General features: G+C 47.5%; 1 protein-coding gene across 4 annotated transcripts in view; it reads left to right on the top strand.

Moving 5' to 3' along the window:
* Positions 1 to 23,764, top strand: part of LOC106611108 (homeobox protein Meis2) — a 120,399-nt gene that overhangs the window by 58,202 nt on the left and 38,433 nt on the right. For all 4 annotated transcript variants that reach the window (XM_045723555.1, XM_045723554.1, XM_045723557.1 and 1 more), the window contains exon 9: positions 19,126 to 19,202. In XM_045723555.1, the coding sequence (XP_045579511.1) occupies positions 19,126 to 19,202 (77 nt within the window). The remainder of the gene's footprint in view (positions 1 to 19,125; positions 19,203 to 23,764) is intronic.

The following is a 23,764-nucleotide window of genomic DNA, read 5'->3' as shown; positions in this document are numbered from 1 at the left end:
TTCCATGTAGTCATGGCTTTATGTAGTACTGTGCACCTCCCATAGTCTGTTCTGCACTTGGGGACTGTGAAGAGACCTCTTGTGGGGTATACATGTGTTGTGTTGTGGGGTGTGTGTGTGTGTTGTGGGGTATACATGGGTGTCTGAGCTGTGCGCCAGTAGTTCAAAAAGACAACTCGGTGCATTCAACATGTCAATACCTCTCATAAATACAAGTAGTGATGAAGTCAATCTCTCCTCCACTTTGAGCCAGGAGAGATTGGCATGTGTATTGTTAATATTATCTCTCTATGTACATCCAAGGGCCAGCCATGCTGCCCTGTTCTGAGTCACTTTTTGTGGCACCTGACCACACGACTGAACAGTAGTCCAGATGCGACAAAACTAGGTCCTGTAGAACCTGCCTTGTTGATAGCGTTGTTAAGAAGGTAGATCAGCGCTTTATTATAGACAGACTTCTACCCATCTTAGCTACTGTGGTATCAATATGTTTTGACCATGACAGTTTAGAAACCAGGGTTACGCCAAGAAGTTTAGACACCTCAACTTATTACATTTCCACATGATTTATTACAAGATTTAGTTGAGGTTTAGGGTTTAGTGAATGATTTGTCCCAAATACAATGCTTCTAGTTTTAGAAATATTTAGGACTAACTTATTCCTTGCCACCCACTCTGAAACTAACTGCAGCTCTTTGTTAAGTGTTGCAGTCATTTCAGTTGCTGTAGTAGCTGACATGTATGGTGTTGAGTCATCTGCATACATAGACACAAAGCCAGTGGCATGTCATTAGTAAAGATTGAAAAAAGTAAGGGGCCTAGACAGCTGCCCTGGGGAATTCCTGATTCTACCTGGATTATGTTGGAGAGGCTTCCGTTAAAGAACACCCTCTGTGTTTATCCACATTTTCCAGCAGCAGACTATGATCGATAATGTCAAAAGCCGCACTGAAGTAAAAAAAAAACAGACCCCACAAACAGACCCCTCGTCATCAGTCATTTATTAAAGTGCTGTGCTTGATGAATGTACTTCCCTATAAGCAAGCTGTACTTTTGTTGTCAATTTGTTTACTGTAAAATAGCATTGTATCTGGTCAAACACAATTTTTTCCAAAAGTTTACTAAGGGTTGGTAACAGGCTGATTGGTCAGCTATTTGAGCCAGTAAAGGGGGCTTTACTATTCTTGGGTAGCGGATTGACTTTTGCTTCCCTCCAGGCCTGGGGGGCACACACTTTCTAGTAGGCTTAAATAAAAAATATGGCAAAAAGGAGTGGCGATATCGTCCGCTATTATCCCCAGTCATTTTCCATCCAAGTTCTCAGACCCTGGCGGCTTGTCATTGTTGATAGACAACACACATTTTTTCACCTCTTCCACACTCACTTTACGGAATTTAAAATTACAATACTTGTCAGATGTACTTGGATGTAGTGTCAATGTTTGTTGCAGGCATGTCACGCCTAAATTTGCTAATCTTGCGAATTAAAAAATCATTAAAGTAGTTGGCAATATCAGATGGTTTTGTGATGAATTATTTTTTCCCCAAAATTAAGGTGCACCTTAAGCTTTTTACTATCATTGTCATGTGAAGGAGGGAAACTGAGAGAGTGGGTCAATTTGTTCTGGTTTCCTCCCCCTGCCACTTTTTTGACTGCATTTTATAGCCATTCCCCATGTCACCCCTTTACACACAATGCATTGGTCCATCCATAGAACTGTAAGGCTATGTGAATCTGAGCGTGTGTGTAGGTGTAGGTATGTATCTGTTATCCATTGAGCAGGCCTAGTTCAGAGGCTGGCTTGTTGGCGGCCACATCTACTAAGATCAGAGGCTACACAGATGAGCGCATACGATACGAAACCCCGCCACCCGCCCGTATCAAAAAATAGCCCAGCTGCCCCAGAAAGAAGGGGAAGGGGATAGAAGAAAGAAGGAAGGGAAGAAAAGGAATCAAAGAAAAATAAAAAAATAAATCCAAATCTAAGTAGAGCAGGCCTTGGCTCCAGATGGGAATCTGTGTGAATATTGATCGTGGGGGAGAGAGAGCTAGTCACCTATATCCCCAGGGCTGGAGCAACTCACACACAAAAAGCCTCTCGCTAAAGCTCATAAACCGAGCTTGTACAATTATTTAGATAAAGAGAGCCTGGCGTGGCACCGTATGCCTCGCAACCCTGCACCTCCTCCTCTCTCCCTGTTTCTTCTCCTCCTCTACCTCCTCCGCCTCCTCCTCCTTTACCTCCTCTTCTTCATCCAGCGTGAAGACGTAAGAAGGGGGGAAAACCTGTAATTATCCACACTTTTCTGAATCCCTCCTTAATGTTCATTATTGAAACCAGCGGCAATTACAAGTTCAAAGAGGTTTAGAGGACCAGCAACCCGCATAATCAGGAGAAAATTTAGCGCTGCTCATTCGTCACAGCAGAGCACACACACTCAAACACACACAAACACACACACACTAACAGGGGTGAATCATAGACACAGTGACAGGCGTCAATTTCCACACAGGCAGAATCTCAGCCACCCCAGGGCGCTACCGCAGCTCAGGACCCAAAATCCTCTTATACATTGCTTTTGTATTTCCCCACTGTGACAAAAACCCCAACAACAACATCTTAGCCCAGACTGATACTACACTATACCTCCTATCTTTGCCTTGTTTAGTGTGTCTTGTTCTGTTTGTATTTCCAGCCCCCCTACCTCTATCTCTATCCTCCCCTCTCCTCCTTCCTTCCCCTCCGTCATCCTGTCTTCCTGTCTATCCTTCCTCTCTATCTCTCGCCACCTCTCCTCGGCCGGCTGGTTTCTGCCTGCAGCACGTGGGAGTGTGTGTTTCAGGCCCGTCTCCGGAGGTGCATCTCTGTTACCTTTGGGGCTGGGTCACAATGGCTAATCCTGTCTTCAGGTGCCTGTTCAGCACACTGAGAGGAGAGACAGGAGAACCGGAGGTGAGCTCCTGTTACAGGAGTCCCTGACCAGGGGTCACCACAGGCACACACACAGTGGTAGCCACAACATACACACAAACGTGCGTACGCGCACACATGCGCACACACAAGCACGCACACACAAGCACATACATACACACACACATCAAGCCCCCACTCATCAGCCCCATGTGGTTTAGCCCCTCTCTCCCTCTCTCTTTATCTCACCACTCTACTCTTTTTCTCTCTCTCACTCTCTTTCCCAGATCAGTCAAACTCTTGTTCGCATTAGGGGATCCCTGATATGATCGCCGTGGGGAGCTACTCTGGTGACCATGTCCTCTCTCCTACCTGGCACCCTCTTTGTTAAAGCCTGTCTCTCAGGGACACAGACTGGGGTCTCCACTGTATTGAATGTATAGAGCCCTGTCATCTGGACCTGCGTCTCAGCCTGGGATTCAGCCACTGATAGAATCATTCTTTTTCATTGAGGAAAAGCCATTCATCTCTGCACCCAGAGACTGCCTTGTTTCATTAAGTAGCCCATCCAGACAGACAGATGTGCTCTCCACACAGCCCTGTTGGCCTATGCAAGAGTGTGTATTAACCCACAATCCTTTGGGGGAGATTATTAGGCTAGTGGTCCTTCTTCCATTGATTATCTCCACGCCATTTTCCCTCCCCTCTCTCTTCCTGCTCAAATATTAAAAAGTAACAAAGCCTTTGGAAAAGCGGTGGAAGGCAAGCTCTCTCTTTTCACTGATCATTTGAAGTTACTGAGTGGGATCTCTTTAAGGCACAGTCTGAGTGGAACTAAGTAAATAAAAGTGGAGTGTTCTGTGGAGAAAGAGGAAAAAACGGCGGTGACTGTGAAAAGATGTGTGTTTAAGCAACGACAACCATATCGACACATGGAAGGAGGCTGATATTAGCAGATGTTAGCAATTGCAGCTCCGGCTGATGCATTCCTTGTGTTAGAAGCAGGCTCCTAATTGCCGTAATGGAGCTGGTAACCACTGACAGTAATGGAGTTGCAGGGGAACCATCCACAGCACCTGGAGTTAGGGGCCATCACTGGCCTGGTCCGCTTCAAGATGTCCACTGTTGGTTTTAACAAAATAAAAGTCCGGGTGGCTGAGGACTTCTCCCACTCTTCTCCATCCACCTCTGTCATCCCTTGTGGATGAGCTGTGTTATGGATGGTCGCTGACCCCACCTTAGCCACACCCATTCCACTGTGGGTCCTGGTATTTACTGGAGCCATTGTCCTCCACAAGTGTTTGACCTGGGGGACTTGGGGGGGCCAAAGGGCTGCTTTTGGTGGGGGTCCAGCCGGACCTGAGCAGGCAGAGATTTGAAAGTATGTGTGTCTGTGTCTGTGATGGGATGGCTGGGTCACCTTTGTAGTGGTTCAGCCTGCCTGGTGAAAGGCAGCAGGGCGGCGGACAGGGCGCTGTGGGGAGAAATGACTTCCTGAGACATTACCATCAATCACCAGACAGGTCAGCTAGTCATGCCCCTGATCCTGCGATCTGAGGGGTTGGGATGAGAGGAGTGGGGGATGGGGATGGGTGGACTAGACAAGAGAAAGTTTGAAATGTAAAACACCAGTTAGCTAGGTGGAGAGAGTGAAGTTCCTTTATTGGACGTCCAGGTTTGGTGTGGTGGTCAGGTAGCACCACCACCTCTCTCTCAAATTGACTCATTATCCACAGTACAGGCAGTCGAGTGGTGGCAAATGTAGAGGTCAGGAGAGAGCGAGTGGAGGGAAAAACAAGAGAAAAAAAACAACAGCTGTCTTACACCTCCAGTCGGCCTCTCTGTCTTCCTTTCTCTCTCTTTGTGAGTGAGGGATGTGAAAGAGAGAGAGAGGGAGGGGCTTGGATTACCTCAGCGAACGGTTGTGTTACAGTCCTGAGAAGGGAAGGGGTGAGGAAGGGGGAGAGAAGTGGGGGGTGAGGGGAGGGAGAGGGGGAGGGGGAGGCTCAACGAGTTGTTGAAAAGAACACAGATGCTTGTCAACAGCCTCCGAGCCAGAGAGCTCTAGCACCAGAGGTTAATGACCCTCCCCTGCACTTTGGGGTCTGTGTGTGTGTGTGTGTGTGTGTGTGTGTGTGTGTGTGTGTGTGTGTGTGTGTGTGTGTGTGTGTGTGTGTGTGTGTGTGTGTGTGTGTGTGAGAGAGAGAGAGAGACCACCAAATCTCCTAGCAGTCCCACAGAATAGAGTGCGTGTCACTGCTTGTCTGTGGCAGAGGTCAGGCAATTGCCTCCAAATCCCCTTCTTTACCCCTTCCTTCAATCACTGTACTAGACTGACTGGATAGTCATACACTGAGTGACTGTGTGTGGATTAGCATAGGCTTCTCAATGGCAGAGAGAGAGAGAAGAAACAGAGAGAGGAGAGAAGCGAGCGGCAGCAGTCAGGCAAAATGGACCATTAGATTTAAGGAGTAAAAGTTCATCAGCTTTATTAATGGAAAGGTATTTAAATGAAGTATGAATTACCTGGCTTTTATGGAGTGCTGAGAGGAAAGTGGAGTGTTTTATCATCCAATGTTTTAGTGAGCTCCGCCGGGCGCTAGGATGACTGGGCTGTGGATAGGAGAAGAGGAAGAGAGGGAAGGAGAGGGAAAGAGAGGAGAGGAGAGGTCAGAACAGAAATACCCAGCGAGGACCCCTGAGTCCTGCATGATTGTCACTAACATGCGTAGCTGACCGGGTTTGCCCAGGGACTTGGGCGTTTTTGTGGCTTCCAGGCTTTTTCTTATTTGCATTTCATTAGTTAACAAAACTGCCGGCATGCATAGTAGAAAAAGGTCAAGCTACGAGCGTTTTGGATTGGGCTCCCCCTGCCCCTCCCCGCATGCACCGACATATACACACACACGCATACTGTACACTCACTCCTATACACTCCATACGCACTCCATACACACACACTTCATACCCTCACACACACTCCCTACCCACACACACACACACACACACACACACACACACACACACACACACACACACACACACACACACACACACACACACACACACACACACACGCACGCACGCACACACACACACACACACAGACACACGCACACAGACACACTCCTCACCCTGGTCTAATAAGCGATAAGCGAAGGTAGCTGATGGTCATCTTCCAATGGGGTTGCTGGGTGGCTGCCAGCTTCCTGCCTGCTTTTTCAGTGGATAAAGCCTGTAACAAATAAGGGGCCTGTAGCCAGCTTCGGCCAGCTAGGTCAAAGGTCAGTACGGCCCCAGGGCAGGATCAGACCAGAAAGCACTACAGGGAGAGAGACAGAGAAAAAGAGAGAGGGATAGGGGGGTAGAGGGATGGAGGATGGTAGAATGCGCTTAAAAGTTTAGCCACAATTAGCTAGCCTAGAACTACCACACCTCTCTTCTCCCATTCCTCTCTTCTCTCCTAAGCTCATCATTCAGGCATTTTAACTCCTCTGCCATCTCGTAGAACATTAAGTAAGTGAAGAACCTTGGGCATGTCTCAGTGAACAGCCATGTAGTTATACACACACACACACACACACACACACACACACACACACACACACACACACACACACACACACACACACACACTGATGACTGACAGAGAGATATCTTCATTGAGACATGCAACCGTCCTGTTTAAAAGGGCGTGTGTTTGTGAAAGGCATAAATGGTATCCTGCAACAGACACAACAGGTATGATGGGGTGGTGACTGATCGCGGCTTGGCTGTCTTTGTTCCACCTGAGTCGCTCAAAGTGCCTGCGATTTGACATGAATAAACTTGTGGTTTACTCTCAGCACGTCACCCCCACTTCCTCGGCATGGGCCTAAGCCTGAGTGTCTGTCTGTTGCAATGTTAAGAGCTTCCTTCAGTAACAGAACGGAGACCCTGTTACTCTTTACCCCAGCAGTGTTCAGTCCATTCAGATAAACAAGAATTTGACATGGTTGAATTGAACACATTTAGAGTCATTAACAAACAGGAAATGTCCCCTGCAGCTGTTTCTGAACTCAGCCCCCCCCCCCCATCCCCTGTAATGGACAAATGTTATCCTGCTTAGATTTTTGACCCGAAAACCAAATAAATTGACATTACAAATGTGCTATAACATCTCCAAATAGGCTTGACATTACATACCTGCCCTGTGGGTTTCTGTTAGCCTCCACTAAGTGTTTACTCTGCTGTTGCCGGGGCATGGGGCAGACTATTACAACAGAACCTAGTGGCTTTCTGAGGCCATCATGGAGTGTCTTTCTGAGAAAAAGAATGGAGATGTCCTTGTTGTATATCTGAATACTTACGGTCATTAACTTAATACTCAAGTGGAGGGAGAGTCCATCAAGTGCCACTTTCAGGACCTCGTCTAACATAGGGGAACAAACTGCTCCTTCTCTCCCCCCACAAATGAACCTGTGCCAATGCTCCTTGATCAAATCCCACTGTATTCCTTCTTGGGGAAGTTAAACAATGTTTAGAGAACACAATAGAGAAGGGAAAACTTAGGGGAACTCTTTATGTTGATACTAAGACTCATTCACAACAGACTGGAGAGGCTAGGAGGTGAAGTACGGCCGGCACTGTTTTCCAGTCGTCTGACCCTATTGCTCTCGACTTACCCAGAAGCCCCTTGGAGGGGCTCTGAGATTCCTGGGACACTCAGCATGTAATAACCTTGTCCTGTTTCACGCAGACTAAATATATTAAAGTATGGAGCAGGGAAGTTCAGGCCCTGGGGAGAGGGACGATGGGGGAGTTAGATAATGTAACAGGGTTGTTCAGAGGTAGTTAGATGCCTAATGGTGTACTATATGGGACATGTGAGGTCTAGGGTTGGTTTGGGACTTACGAGTCCCAGCTTTACTGATACTGTGAGACTTTTCAATCTCCTTGAGAAAAATACAAGTTAGATGGGTTGTGTGCTTTTGTAACAACACATGAAGAGTGAAGCCTGTCTCCTACAACATGAAGGACTAAGTCTTTCTATAGGGCAATTTTTTCCTTTCCTTTATCCTTGCCTGGGGCTAGAACAGATTCTCTTTCATCCCATTTGTGTACAATAGCCAGGTGGATCTGGACACCATTAAGTTAACATGAGAACTTTCAGGCTCCTCCTATGTCTTTAGACCTTGGAAGTTGCAGCCTGAGGTCAGTTTGTTAGCCTGTTAGCCTGCTAGCCTGCTAGCCTGCTCACAGATTCCCTGCTTTACAATGTGTGCTCAGGTCATTAAAGTGGTGTTGGTGTTTATCCCGCTAGCAGTGAACTGGGCCTTTTAGCGTGCTAGCAGAGGCTCCCAATGACTTTATGACTGGCAATAGGGGCAAGTGGTGTGGATATGGGGGTTCCTGAACGATAGGCCAGGGAGATGGGCCCTTTCCATTTTAATTGGCCCTGGGTGACTGTACCAGCCTCCTAATGACTAGCTTATAGACCCTAAAAGTCACTTACAGAGTATAGATGAATGACCTCACACCCACAGCTGCAAGCTGTGCAGAACCAAAGATGGCTGCCCTTTCTGTACTGATACACTGGTACAGTCTTTAAAAAATCCCGCAAATAACAGTAGAACCGCTGGGCTTCGAGGGACCCCCCTTCAAGCTAACGAGCAGTCATTCTGACTACCACATTCTAACAGTGGAATTAATACATTTCATATATGCTTTCGCTAAAATAATCATTTGGTTGTGTTCAATTTGGTTGGGGTATTTTTTACAAAATTCCCCAACCACAAAGAAGCACAGACAGCAAAATGTGCAGCCAAATGATGAAAACAGTAGCCTAAACATCATTATATGTGCCAGTGTGCTTGATAATTAGCACAAAAGCAATAATGGCATTATAATGAATAAAACAAATATTATTGTCAGCTCGTGCTTACATGGTGTGTGTTTTCACGCAATGACATCAGTTGGATTTCATTTAATGAAATGATTTAATGAAATGATTTAATGAAATGATTTCATGGTTATCCCTTGTCCTAACAATTATCACAAATCTTTGCCACTTTCACTTGCTTGACACACTTCCCAGAAACAAGTCGCTTGCAGGTGACACAGGTGACTTGGGTTCTGTGCTTTGTGCATCTGGCCATGTCCCCTCTGGCTCGCGCAAAGGCTTGTGTGGAATCTCTGTTGCTGCCTTGGCCCTCATATGTCTCTCACATAATAGCCCATATGCCAGACTCCTGATGAAGTCTCTTCTGGGCATGGTGTTGTTGATGCACTGCTTGAACAACACGTGTGCGTTGATAGCATCCAAGTCAAGCATGTTGTAGAACACAGCAACAAGCCAGCGGCGGGTGCCTCCTTTCAAAGCCGTGCCATCTGATCCAAAACGTCCACACCAACCTATTGAACAGAGTCGAGTAAAAAAACATGAGGGTTATTTTCCCATAGGAAAAACAACATGTTTGATACAGAAGAGAATAATGCATTGCATAAGTTTATCTATATATAGCAATGCGTATTATGTAATATTGTAGTGTGTAATAGTATCAGGTTTTCTCTTTATTGTGTCCCTGTCAATGGCAACTGTCGGATGCATGCTGCTCATGTTAGAAACATTCTTTCTTGCCTTGCATTGTCTTATCATTCTTCAGCTCCGTTGTGGAGTACAACGGCTGTGCAGGTGCTTTATTTTGCGCAGAAGGTGGGAGATGCCGTCTCGCTTTGTTAATGGTACTGACTAGGCTTGTTTTATTTGCAAGCAACTTGTTTACTAATGTCAGTGAAGTGGATAAGAGCGTCTGCTCAATTATATAAATGTAAGTGAAGAAATGTTCTATGGTGACACTTCTCCCCATGCCAACCTAAGGTTCCACAAGCCTCATCGCCACATTCTGACACTCGCTCACCAGCTGCCCCATGTGGATCTTTTCCCAGATATGGAAAGCCGTTCAGCATGTAATTGTTGTCGATGTCAAAACTTAATTCCAAAGAAGTCGGGTTTACTCACAATGTATTGCGCAAAGCGCAACAAGCAACAGTGATGTTCTCTCCTGGTTTGTAACATGCAATGCTGTTCTGTACAAACTTGTTCCAAATGTCGGATACCATGGCGAATTTGTCTGTTTCTAGTCGTCACGTTCTCATTTCTTTGTCATCAAAATGGAAGTAACGCATGATCTCTCTGAAGCGATCCCGTGACATGGTTTCTCTAAAGAAAGGTATCCCATACATGTCTGACCAGAGGCATATGCCATATATACATATATTAAAAAATAAAAATTCTTAGACAGCCTGTCCTGCCAGATATGACATTTGTTATCAAAATGAACAAACTTCGAGGAGGCTCTTTCCACCGAATGCTCCATGGACATACAGGATTGATATTATCGCTTCCAGCTCATCAACAGACAGATCCCAGGCAGTGTCTCCTTGCTCCGTGTGCGCCTTAGCCACAGTACAGTCCCTGATGTGCTGTAGCATGTCCATGTCACATACATGTAAACAACAAAAGCAGATGAGTGCGTTGCTGATGTTGTTTTTTGCTTGAGATGTAGGGCCTGCTTTCTCAGTGATGACATTGTCTCCAGCTTGTTCGACCCAAACAGTACCATCCCTTTCTCTCTCCTGTCTCCCAGTTTCATTTGGTGGTGGTGCGGGCACCTGCTCAGTGTGCAACTTTCTGCCTTTTTTGGGCTTAGGCCTCGGAGGTGTAGGTTCAGGCTGAGGCTCAGAATCAGAAAAAAAATCATCAGATGTCATGATTCATTTCTTTCCCACCACCTGAGTCATTTTCATTCAGATCTTGGAGCAGCACTAACGCAACATGTGCAGCCATTCGTCTTGGTCTTCTTGCCATTGTAAATTATGCACACTCTCACTGTGTACTCCAACTAGGCCTAGAGTAGACTAATAAAACAGCTTGGATTCAGTGGACTGATATAGGGTACACTGTTTTGAGATGATAATTAGAATAGATCAATACAATAGAATGGCCCACTCTGTTCTTCTTTCACAATTGATTACATTATTATGCATCGTTTGCTTCTCCTCACCCATTCTCCCCCTCATACTTTACTTAATTTATTTCATCTGTTGTTATACTGTATGTGTGAAATTAGTTACGGTATAGTTTAGGTTCAGTTTCGAGGCAATTATCAGGGTCATTATGAACTGGGCGTGGCACCTTCCAATGTCAGGAGAATGAGCGGAGCAGGCCCTACTGTCAGGAGAATGAGCGGAGCAGGCCCTACTGTCAGGAGAATGAGCGGAGCAGGCCCTACTGTCAGGAGAATGAGCGGAGCAGGCCCTACTGTCGGGAGAATGAACGGAGCAGGCCCTACTGTCGGTAGAATGAGCGGAGCAGGCCCTACTGTCGGTAGAATGAGCGGAGCAGGCCCTACTGTCGGGAGAATGAGCGGAGCAGGCCCTACTGTCGGTAGAATGAGCGGAGCAGGCCCTACTGTCGGGAGAATGAGCGGAGCAGGCCCTACTGTCGGGAGAATGAGCGGAGCAGGCCCTACTGTCGGGAGAATGAGCGGAGCAGGCTCTACTGTCGGGAGAATGAGCGGAGCAGGCCCTACTGTCGGGAGAATGAGCGGAGCAGGCCCTACTGTCTGGAGAATGAGCGGAGCAGGCCCTACTGTCAGGAGAATGAGCGGAGCAGGCCCTACTGTCAGGAGAATGAGCGGAGCAGGCCCTACTGTCAGGAGAATGAGCGGAGCAGGCCCTACTGTCAGGAGAATGAGCGGAGCAGGCCCTACTGTCAGGAGAAGAGGGGAGAAAACCAATCAAATAATGACATTCCCTCCTATTTTATTTGTATTTATTTCATTTAACCTTTATTTAACTAGGCAAGTCAGTTAAGAACAAATTCTTATTTACAATGACGGCTGACCCCGGCCTAAAACTGGTTATAACTCCAATTCTGTTTGTGATATTAAGATTCTAACAATGACAGTGTGTTACATAGATTTATTTAGGACAAGTCAAGGATGGAGGAGGGTATTTATGACCAGTCCAAATGACTGCTTTAGCATTTCAAGTGTTAAACGCAATAGAAACCCATGACTTTTTCATGAAAATGGACTGTGAATTGAATTTTGCCATGTAAAGCCATTGATGAAGTTTTCACGGGGCAGTACAAAGTGTGCCTGAGTGTTGACATCAGGCAAGCTCGGAGCTCCGGTGCCCCACAGCAGCCAGTTACCAACAACAAAGCAGCAGAAAGAGCCTGGTCTGAAAAAGCAGGCCAAATTCCTGCCCTGTAGGACCCGGCTTAAAGTGTGAGCGGAAAATTTCAAAGGAGGAGAGGAGAAGAGAAGAGAGAAGAGAGAGAAGAGGAGGCCAGACTGGCTGGTGTTGAGTGTGGGGTGGATAGCCGCCGGGGCCGTCGATACGGAGGGAGAGACAGAGAAAGGGAAAAAGGGGGAGAGAGAGAGAAATAGAGAGAGACCAGGCCCCCGCTGAAAGGATGGGGGGGATCGTATTCCTCCCCTTGAAAGCGATGGAGCGGCCGTGTGGTGGAAAGAGAAGCCATGCACTTGATCAGATGATTAAACAGGCCCATCTCTATGGCTGAGGGCCACATCTCAGACAAGAGTCTGGAAAACCACACACACAACCACGTGAGTCATTTGTCCCCACAGATACAAGGGTCTCCCCAACCACTCCATCCACCTGCTCCCCATATTCTGTTCAAGGCTGTGGTAACACTCTACCTTCCCCTCAGCGGATCGTTCCTTACGTAGTTGATAAGAAGGATGTTATCACCAGGAGATATACAGTACAGTACATCGTAAAACTCTCTCTCCTCTAATTGGCTGCTGGGTGTAGGCCATTACCATGAGCCTCAGCCCCTCTGTCTGCTCATCTGCCCCCCACCTTCGCTCCCTGCCTCCTTCCTTCCAGCGATTGTTGAGCTGAGTTGAGTTAAGACTGTAGCAGACTGTAATCTATAGAATGGAATACAGTGGTATGTATGACTGGTATAGAGCAGAGGCTATGGTGTATGTGTATAGGGAATGGATGGGGTCTGGATTCCTGCTGGATGGTTGTGTGAGAGTGTGTGCATGCATGCGTGTGTGTGTGTTTATGTGTGTGTGCGTGTGTTTGTCTGGCATAGTGTCAGACCGTTTAAAAGCAACAGAGGTTGAGTCATTGAGTCATGTGGCATTCTTGCCTGTTTTCTCCCTGTTGTCAGGAAGAAGCTTAGTCCCCAGGAAAATAAAACAAACACTAACCCCCCCCCCAAACCCCCTCCACCCACCTTAAATCCCCCACACAAAGACACACAGACACTGGAAGAGCGGAGGAGAGGAAAGAAGTACACAGCCGCCAAAAACCTTGCCTTTGAGTTTCAACAACAAGCAAGGTTTCACAAAATATAGACCTACATTTCAGTCGTGAAATGTTCATTTTCTTAATAGTAAAAATGGACTATAATGAAACAGCTAGAGCGTAACAATTATTATATTGTCAATTGTCAGTCCATTTGACTTTGTAAGACTCCAGGCTGATGAACTAAATCCAACAATTCAAGGAAATGGCTTTCATGATGAAATGCATTCCCATCACAAAATAAAACTTGCTACAGTGCATAGTAATCAAACTATGAGTGGTAACTTCAAATTGTCAAGTTGGATATATGTATGCCATATCTATCAGATCTACACTGAGTATACCAAACATTAGGAACACCTTCCTAATATTGAGTTACACATGCTTTCAAGTAGAATGATAGATCTATAACTCTCATTTCTATGTGAATTTGGTTGAGATGCCCAAAAAGCTACATATTGCCACTTTAACAAGTGACATCAATAAGGGATCATCGCTTTCACCTGGTCAGTCTATGTCATGGAAAGAACAGGTGTTCTTAATGTTTTGTATACTCAGTGTATATGAAATGCCTCTGTCTATTCAATCTCATTGTCATTTGTCATAAAAGTAATATCTGTCATAATATTAATAATGGCATATTTATATTTAAAATGTGGCAATCTTACTCCAACTCTATGCAGAATGCATATTAAAATGTCATGCCTTTATTTTATTATTTTTATTTAGACTGTGAATATTATTATTGTCACTTTGATTAAAACACAAATAAGATTGCAATCAATTTGGAAAATATATGAAATCCTACATTTGAATAATACATTGCTGCATAAAGCAGTATAGAAGATCCACACACACATGATTGCAATATGGTCCCACCAAACCCTATCAACACAATAAGCAATAATGTCAAAAATATTTGACACTTAGACAGTTATCACGTCAGTTTGCTAAGTGGCGTTGTTATTAAATATTGTTGAAATAAAGATAGGAAAGATATATTGTTTTAATAAGCCAATAGTGACAAGGATGGGACAAAATCACACCAATCAACACAATGCAGAGAAACAAACAAATGGTTGGTGGTGTGTTGCCATGGCATCAGGTGTAAACAGCCAATGGGCTGTGATTTCCTGGGAGGGATTCATTAGCATGGAATGGGTTTGCAGGACACCGCGACCCTGTGGCCTGGTACTATCATTCATGTCACCATGTCACACTGGCCCTGCCGCTGATGATGTCATCCATCAGCTAGGGTCTGCAGTAGGCTCAGAGTGAAGGGATGGGGGTGAAGGGGTGCGGGTGAGAGGGCAGGGTAATGGCTGGGGGTGTATAGGGAGCAGTGTGTTGTGGGGATTAACACTGTACTGTATATACATTTGACACATAGCAAATACATCCAGTAGATTTCAATGGGTGGGTCTGCAAGAGGAGTGACAGCGATGATGGAAGCCTAGCTCAGCTGGTAATGTGCAGCAACCGCAGGGGCCATTACATTTAGCACTATCAGAGAGCACAGAGAGCTTCACACCCTGTAATCTGGCCAACAGAGCAAACACACACACACGCACAAGATCTCAGTCTGGCAGAACACGATCCACCTCCATCACTAGTGTGAATTGTTTGTGTGTGTGTGTGTGTGTGTGTGTGTGTGTGTGTGTGTGTGTGTGTGTGTGTGTGTGTGTGTGTGTGTGTGTGTGTGTGTGTGTGTGTGTGTGTGTGTGTGTGTGTGTGTGTGTGTGTGTGTGTGTGTGTGTGTGTGTGTGTGTGTGTGTGTGTACTGTATCTGTGGGTCAGATAGTAGAAAATGAAAGGAGCGTGGTGGTGGGATAGCTCATGCTTGTGCCATTAACGTGCTTCTGCGTAATTAACAGAGCTGTTTCCATTGCAGGAGGCCGGCCCCGCGCTGGCTTGGGAAATACAATGCAGCGCTCATTTCTAGGCCTAATTATTTATAGACTGGATGGAGCGGTTTACATTTTCAGGATATTGGTTTTGGTGTTTGTAACTCGCTCTATTGATTCCATTCAAAGCTAGCTGAGGGAGATTTTCAATAACCTCTTTGATCTCTTTGGGTTTGGTTTGTGTTCCATCCATTAAGAAATCATGTCACACTTACTTCTGACGGTGGGTGGACATCTTAGGAAAGAGAAAACCAATCACCAATCAAAAACACTGAATGATTTATTATTTTCGACTTAACACATTTGTCTCTCACTCAGAGGATATCTTTCTCGGGTTTTCATATTTTTTCTTTGACATTGGTGATTTACTGTCGTGGATTTTTTGCAGAGGCAATTAACGTGATGAGGTTGCTCAGAAGGCTAAATACCCTTTCTCAAATGTCATGGCTGCTGTGGCCATGTAACAGCTAGCCTACAATGATGGCCTAGTTCTCTGGGTTGTGTGTACACAGCATTGCTCTACACCCCGCCTTTATTACCTCCTAGACTCTCCATTTTGTGTGGCCGCAATTTTCAGAGCCCCCATGCTTAAAGGAAAGCTGCCACAACGTTAACGTGTGGGTGGCCTGCAGTTTCTAAGTCATAAAAACAGGAGGGAACAAGAGAGAGGGAGAAATAGAGAGGGAGGAGGAGGGGATCTGGAAGAATGAATAGGGGGGTGGCTGTAAACTGTAAGACACAGTGTGTGTGTGTGTGTGTGTGTGTGTGTGTGTGTGTGTGTGTGTGTGTGTGTGTGTGTGTGTGTGTGTGTGTATAGTGTATGTGGGGGGGGGTCTGGTGGAGGAATAGGATTTTTTAGTGTTGTGTCTATGTGGTCAGAGTAAATCTCCTTACTCAGGGCTTTTTGCAGCAAGGGGCTTTAACATCCCCACTCTCCTTGATGAGGCATCTTTCTTGTTTGTTCAAACCATTTATTATGTGGTTCTGCTGGCCACGGCGTGACACGGCCCGCTGTATTTATCACCCGGCCCAGCTGACAGCGGGGCGATTGATGACGGGGTCTGAGCCTGAGAGGCTGAGGAAACCTTAATACAATGTAAATGACCCACTCCCATTTCCAATCTGGCCCTGTCTGCTCTCCTCACCTCCGCTCTCCTCACCTCCGCTCCCCATTAGTGTGTGTGTGTGTGTGTGTGTGTGTGTGTGTGTGTGTGTGTGTGTGTGTGTGTGTGTGTGTGTGTGTGTGTGTGTGTGTGTGTGTGTGTGGCCGAGGTCATTGCTAATGTGAAAAAGCCAGGGAAGAGTGGAGGGAGAAGGAGGAAAGGTCCCTACTCTTATTACATGCTGTTGTGCAGGGATGAAAGGGAAAAAGACAAACACACGCTCATAAAGGTGGAGACACACACACACACACACACACACACACACACACACACACACACACACACACACACACACACACACACACACACACACACAGAAAAAAAGCCCTGACTGCCTCAGCCAAGGTAATGTCAGCACCTGGTAATCAAACAATGTATTTCTATGTAAGCATTATCATCTTTCTTTGTTAATGATTTTAGCATATTAAAAGGGACTGCATACACAAGTAGAAATCAGATTAATCCTCCTTGCAGCCTGGGTTCATTATTTGTCCAATCCCAGCCCTGTTTGTTATTGAGCACATTCCTCAAATGTTTTTTCTTCTTTCATTTAATTAAAATGGGCAAATTGAGACAGACAGTGTTACCTGGAGAAATGTTCTGGTGTTTGTTCTACTGAGAGGATAGAACAAGCTCTATTATACTGTGTATATTGTTGTAGCTGTAAATTAGGAAATGGTTATTGCGCAACAATTACATTTTGAAGTAATGTTATATTGAAAAGTATAGGGTCAAACTGACATTGCTTGAAGTTGCTGTCGTATTCATTTCCTGAACCGGTTTGGTGGAAGAAAATAGTAAAGGTTGTTGTGGGAGAGGGAGGAGGGGTGGGAGAGGGAGGAGGGAGGAGGGGTGGGAGAGGGAGGAGGGAAGAGGGGTGGGAGAGGGAGGAGGGAGGAGGGGTAGGAGAGGGAGGAGGGAGGAGGGGTGGGAGAGGGAGGAGGGAAGAGGGGTGGGAGAGGGAGGAGGGAGGAGGGGTGGGAGAGGGAGGAGGGAAGAGGGGTGGGAGAGGGAGGAGGGAGGAGGGGTAGGAGAGGGAAGAAGGATGGGAGAGGGAGGAGGGAAGAGGGGTGGGAGAGGGAGGAGGGAGGAGGGGTGGGAGAGGGAGGAAGGATGGGAGAGGGAGGGAGGAGGGAGGAGGGGTGGGAAATGGAGGAAGGATGGGAGAGGGAGGGAGGAGGGAGGAGGGGTGGGAGAGGGAGGAGGGGTGGGAGAGGGAGAAGGGGTGGGAGAGGGAGGAGGGGTGGGAGAGGGAGGAGGGAGGAAGGGTGGGAGAGGGAGGAGGGAAGAGGGGTGGGAGAGGGAGGAGGGAAGAGGGGTGGGAGAGGGAGGAGGGAGGAGGGGTGGGAGAGGGAGGAGGGAGGAGGGGTGGGAGAGGGAAGAGGGAAGAGGGGTGGGAGAGGGAGGAGGGATGGGAGAGGGAGGAGGGGTGGGATAGGGAGGAGGGGTGGGAGAGGGAGGAGGGAGGAGGGGTGGGAGAGGGAGGAGGGAGGAGGGGTGGGAGAGGGAGGAGGGGTGGGAGAGGGAGGAGGGGTGGGAGAGGGAGGAGGGAGGAGGGGTGGGAGAGGGAGGAGGGAGGAGGGGTGGGAGGAGGGAGGAGGGGTGGGAGAGGGAGGAGGGGTGGGAGAGGGAGGAGGGAGGAGGGGTGGGAGAGGGAGGAGGGAGGAGGGAAGAGGGGTGGGAGAGGGAGGAGGGAGGAGGGGTGGGAGGAGGGAGGAGGGGTGGGAGAGGGAGGAGGGGTGGGAGAGGGAGGAGGGAGGAGGGGTGGGAGAGGGAGGAGGGAGGAGGGGTGGGAGAGGGAGGAGGGAGGAGGGAGGAAGGGTGGGAAAGGGTAAAGCGGGTGTCGATGGATTTTCAACCCATCCCAAATATTTGTAGGATTAAGGTGTCGCCTTTTACACCCCTATGTGTGTCGTGTGTGTGTGCATGCCATGCATACATGTATGTGTGTGTGTTTCATGTGTGCGGAGCGGCATAGCCTAATCTGTCCCTTAAAGACATCTGTCACCAGCGATCACTGTTGTAGTGAGAGCAGAGAGAGCAGGGAGACAGACACAACAGGCCCAAGGTCTGCCATTTATATCATCTCATATTTGCTATATTGAAACTAACACAGATAGTATCATTGCATTTGAGTATTACATTTGCAGGTAGAAGTGTTGGCGAGAGAGAAGAGACATTTCCTAGCACCCTGTTCTGTTTCTCTCAGGTGCTGCTTTCAACTGCTCTCTATGAAACAGACATCCCAGTAGCATATTTTTCCTTCAGACATTCAGGGAAGAAATGAATATAGTCAGATCTTCACCCAATCATTCTGTTATATTGTATTACAAAAGGCAGTCTAAGACACTGGAGATTGAGGGGAGAGAGGCTGTGTGTGTGTGTGTGTGTGTGTGTGTGTGTGTGTGTGTGTGTGTGTGTGTGTGTGTGTGTGTGTGTGTGTGTGTGTGTGTGTGTGTGTGGGGGAGGGGTGGGGAAGGGTTATCACAGTCGTCAGTTTTGACAAACTACTTTGGCCAACTCTTCACAAGTTTGCACTGATTTGTGCAGTTTGTGTGTGTGTGTTCATATGTGGGTGTTCACGTGTGCTTTGTATGTAAGGTCTATACATAGGGAGGGGTGGGGTTGGGTGTAGCTCTTGGGAATGTATAGTATTCACCTAAACAATACATGAAATACCAGAACACACAGAATGTAATGCACCTGTACATGATAATGACTGGGAGATACAACATCCATGCCTCGGCTCCATATTTATGTTCATCTCGTTGTACAAAGAAAACCCATCTCGTCTATCTCTCTGTCTTTCTCTTGTAGCACCCGTACCCCTCTGAAGAACAGAAAAAGCAGCTAGCCCAAGACACAGGCCTCACCATCTTACAAGTAAACAACTGGTGAGTCAAGTCTTCAAATCCTATCTCTGCCACCAGCATCGCTCTGCCTTTCATTTTCAAAAGCCTTTTCCTCCCTCTTCCCACTCGGCAGCCAAGACGGCTAAGACTCCTAAAGTGTGAAAACCGTTTATGTACACTCCCCCCTCCTAACACACACATACTCACACACAGACAGATACAGACACACATACAAACACACACACACACACTACCTCTGTGGCATCCTTGAATGTGAGCTATCAGGATGTTACGGATTTATCTACAACGTGTTTAGCATTAAGTCACCGGTCTCTGATGTTTGATATACATATATTCACGTTGATATGGTTAAAGCAAAAAGGAGAGATCATACACTACCCCCACCTTACCTCTACTACTAATACCACCAGATCATACACTACCCCCACCTTACCTCTACTACTAATACCACCAGATCATACACTACCCCCCACCTTACCTCTACTACCAATACCACCAGATCATACACTACCCCCACCTTACCTCTACTACTAATACCACCAGATCATACACTACCCCCCACCTTACCTCTACTACCAATACCACCAGATCATACACTACCCCCACCTTACCTCCACTACCAATACCGCCAGATCATACACTACCCCCACCTTACCTCCACTACCAATACCACCAGATCATACACTACTCCCCCACCTTACCTCCACTACCAATACCACCAGATCATACACTACCCCCACCTTACCTCCACTACCAATACCACCAGATCATACAGTACCCCCCACCTTACCTCCACTACCAATACCACCAGATCATACAGTACCCCCCACCTTACCTCCACTACTAATACCACCAGATCATACACTACCCCCCACCTTACCTCCACTACCAATACCACCAGATCATACACTACCCCCCACCTTACCTCCACTACCAATACCACCAGATCATACACTACCCCCCACCTTACCTCCACTACCAATACCACCAGATCATACACTACCCCCCACCTTACCTCCACTACCAATACCACCAGATCATACACTACCCCCCACCTTACCTCCACTACCAATACCACCAGATCATACACTACCCCCACCTTACCTCCACTACCAATACCACCAGATCATACACTACCCCCCACCTTACCTCCACTACCAATACCACCAGATCATACACTACCCCCCACCTTACCTCCACTACCAATACCACCAGATCATACACTACCCCCCACCTTACCTCCACTACCAATACCACCAGATCATACACTACCCCCCACCTTACCTCCACTACCAATACCACCAGATCATACACTACCCCCACCTTACCTCCACTACCAATACCACCAGATCATACACTACCCCCACCTTACCTCCACTACCAATACCACCAGATCATACACTACCCCCCACCTTACCTCCACTACCAATACCACCAGATCATACACTACCCCCACCTTACCTCCACTACCAATACCACCAGATCATACACTACCCCCCCACCTTACCTCCACTACCAATACCACCAGATCATACACTACCCCCCACCTTACCTCCACTACTAATACCACCAGATCATACACTACCCCCCCACCTTACCTCCACTACCAATACCTCCAGATCATACACTACCCCCCACCTTACCTCCACTACCAATACCACCAGATCATACACTACCCCCCACCTTACCTCCACTACCAATACCACCAGATCATACACTACCCCCCACCTTACCTCCACTACCAATACCACCAGATCATACACCACCCCCCACCTTACCTCCACTACCAATACCACCAGATCATACACTACCCCCCACCTTACCTCCACTACTAATACCACCAGATCATACACTACCCCCCACCTTACCTCCACTACCAATACCACCAGATCATACACTACCCCCCACCTTACCTCCACTACCAATACCACCAGATCATACACTACCCCCCACCTTACCTCCACTACCAATACCACCAGATCATACACTACCCCCCACCTTACCTCCACTACCCATACCACCAGATCATACACTACCCCCACCTTACCTCCACTACCAATACCACCAGATCATACACTACCCCCACCTTACCTCCACTACCAATACCGCCAGATCATACACTACCCCCACCTTACCTCCACTACCAATACCACCAGATCATACACTACCCCCCACCTTACCTCCACTACCAATACCACCAGATCATACACTACCCCCACCTTACCTCCACTACCAATACCACCAGATCATACAGTACCCCCCCACCTTACCTCCACTACCAATACCACCAGATCATACACTACCCCCCACCTTACCTCCACTACCAATACCACCAGATCATACACTACCCCCCACCTTACCTCCACTACCAATACCACCAGATCATACACTACCCCCCACCTTACCTCCACTACCAATACCACCAGATCATACACTACCCCCCACCTTACCTCCACTACCAATACCACCAGATCATACACTACCCCCCACCTTACCTCCACTACCAATACCACCAGATCATACACTACCCCCCACCTTACCTCCACTACCAATACCACCAGATCATACACTACCCCCCACCTTACCTCCACTACCAATACCACCAGATCATACACTACCCCCACCTTACCTCCACTACCAATACCACCAGATCATACACTACCCCCCACCTTACCTCCACTACCAATACCACCAGATCATACACTACCCCCCACCTTACCTCCACTACTAATACCACCAGATCATACACTACCCCCCACCTTACCTCCACTACCAATACCACCAGATCATACACTACCCCCCACCTTACCTCCACTACCAATACCACCAGATCATACACTACCCCCCACCTTACCTCCACTACCAATACCACCAGATCATACACTACCCCCCACCTTACCTCCACTACCAATACCACCAGATCATACACTACCCCCACCTTACCTCCACTACCAATACCACCAGATCATACACTACCCCCCCACCTTACCTCCACTACCAATACCACCAGATCATACACTACCCCCCACCTTACCTCCACTACTAATACCACCAGATCATACACTACCCCCCCACCTTACCTCCACTACCAATACCTCCAGATCATACACTACCCCCCACCTTACCTCCACTACCAATACCACCAGATCATACACTACCCCCCACCTTACCTCCACTACCAATACCACCAGATCATACACTACCCCCCACCTTACCTCCACTACCAATACCACCAGATCATACACTACCCCCCACCTTACCTCCACTACCAATACCACCAGATCATACACTACCCCCCACCTTACCTCCACTACTAATACCACCAGATCATACACTACCCCCACCTTACCTCCACTACCAATACCACCAGATCATACACTACCCCCCACCTTACCTCCACTACCAATACCACCAGATCATACACTACCCCCACCTTACCTCCACTACCAATACCACCAGATCATACACTACCCCCACCTTACCTCCACTACCAATACCACCAGATCATACACTACCCCCACCTTACCTCCACTACCAATACCACCAGATCATACACTACCCCCCACCTTACCTCCACTACCAATACCTCCAGATCATACACTACCCCCCCACCTTACCTCCACTACCAATACCACCAGATCATACACTACCCCCCCACCTTACCTCCACTACCAATACCACCAGATCATACACTACCCCCCACCTTACCTCCACTACCAATACCACCAGATCATACACTACCCCCCACCTTACCTCCACTACCAATACCACCAGATCATACACTACCCCCCACCTTACCTCCACTACCAATACCACCAGATCATACACTACCCCCCACCTTACCTCCACTACCAATACCACCAGATCATACACTACCCCCCACCTTACCTCCACTACCAATACCACCAGATCATACACTACCCCCCACCTTACCTCCACTACCAATACCACCAGATCATACACTACCCCCCACCTTACCTCCACTACCAATACCACCAGATCATACACTACCCCCCACCTTACCTCCACTACTAATACCACCAGATCATACACTACCCCCCCACCTTACCTCCACTACCAATACCTCCAGATCATACACTACCCCCCACCTTACCTCCACTACCAATACCACCAGATCATACACTACCCCCCCACCTTACCTCCACTACCAATACCACCAGATCATACACTACCCCTCACCTTACCTCCACTACCAATACCACCAGATCATACACTACCCCCACCTTACCTCCACTACTAATTCCACCAGATCATACACTACCCCCCCACCTTACCTCACCTACCAATACCACCAGATCATACACTACCCCCCCACCTTACCTCCACTACCAATACCACCAGATCATACACTACCCCCACCTTACCTCCACTACCAATACACCAGATCATACACTACCCCCCACCTTACCTCCACTACCAATACCACCAGATCATACACAATCCCCCACCTTACCTCCACTACCAATACCACCAGATCATACACTACCCCCCACCTTACCTCCACTACCAATACCACCAGATCATACACTACCCCCCCACCTTACCTCCACTACCAATACCAC

The sequence above is a fragment of the Salmo salar genome, chromosome ssa09 (assembly GCF_905237065.1).
Source record: "Salmo salar chromosome ssa09, Ssal_v3.1, whole genome shotgun sequence".
NCBI classification, from domain to species: domain Eukaryota; kingdom Metazoa; phylum Chordata; class Actinopteri; order Salmoniformes; family Salmonidae; genus Salmo; species Salmo salar.
Note: the sequence above shows the minus strand (reverse complement) of the source record. Positions and strands in the feature narration are given on the sequence as shown.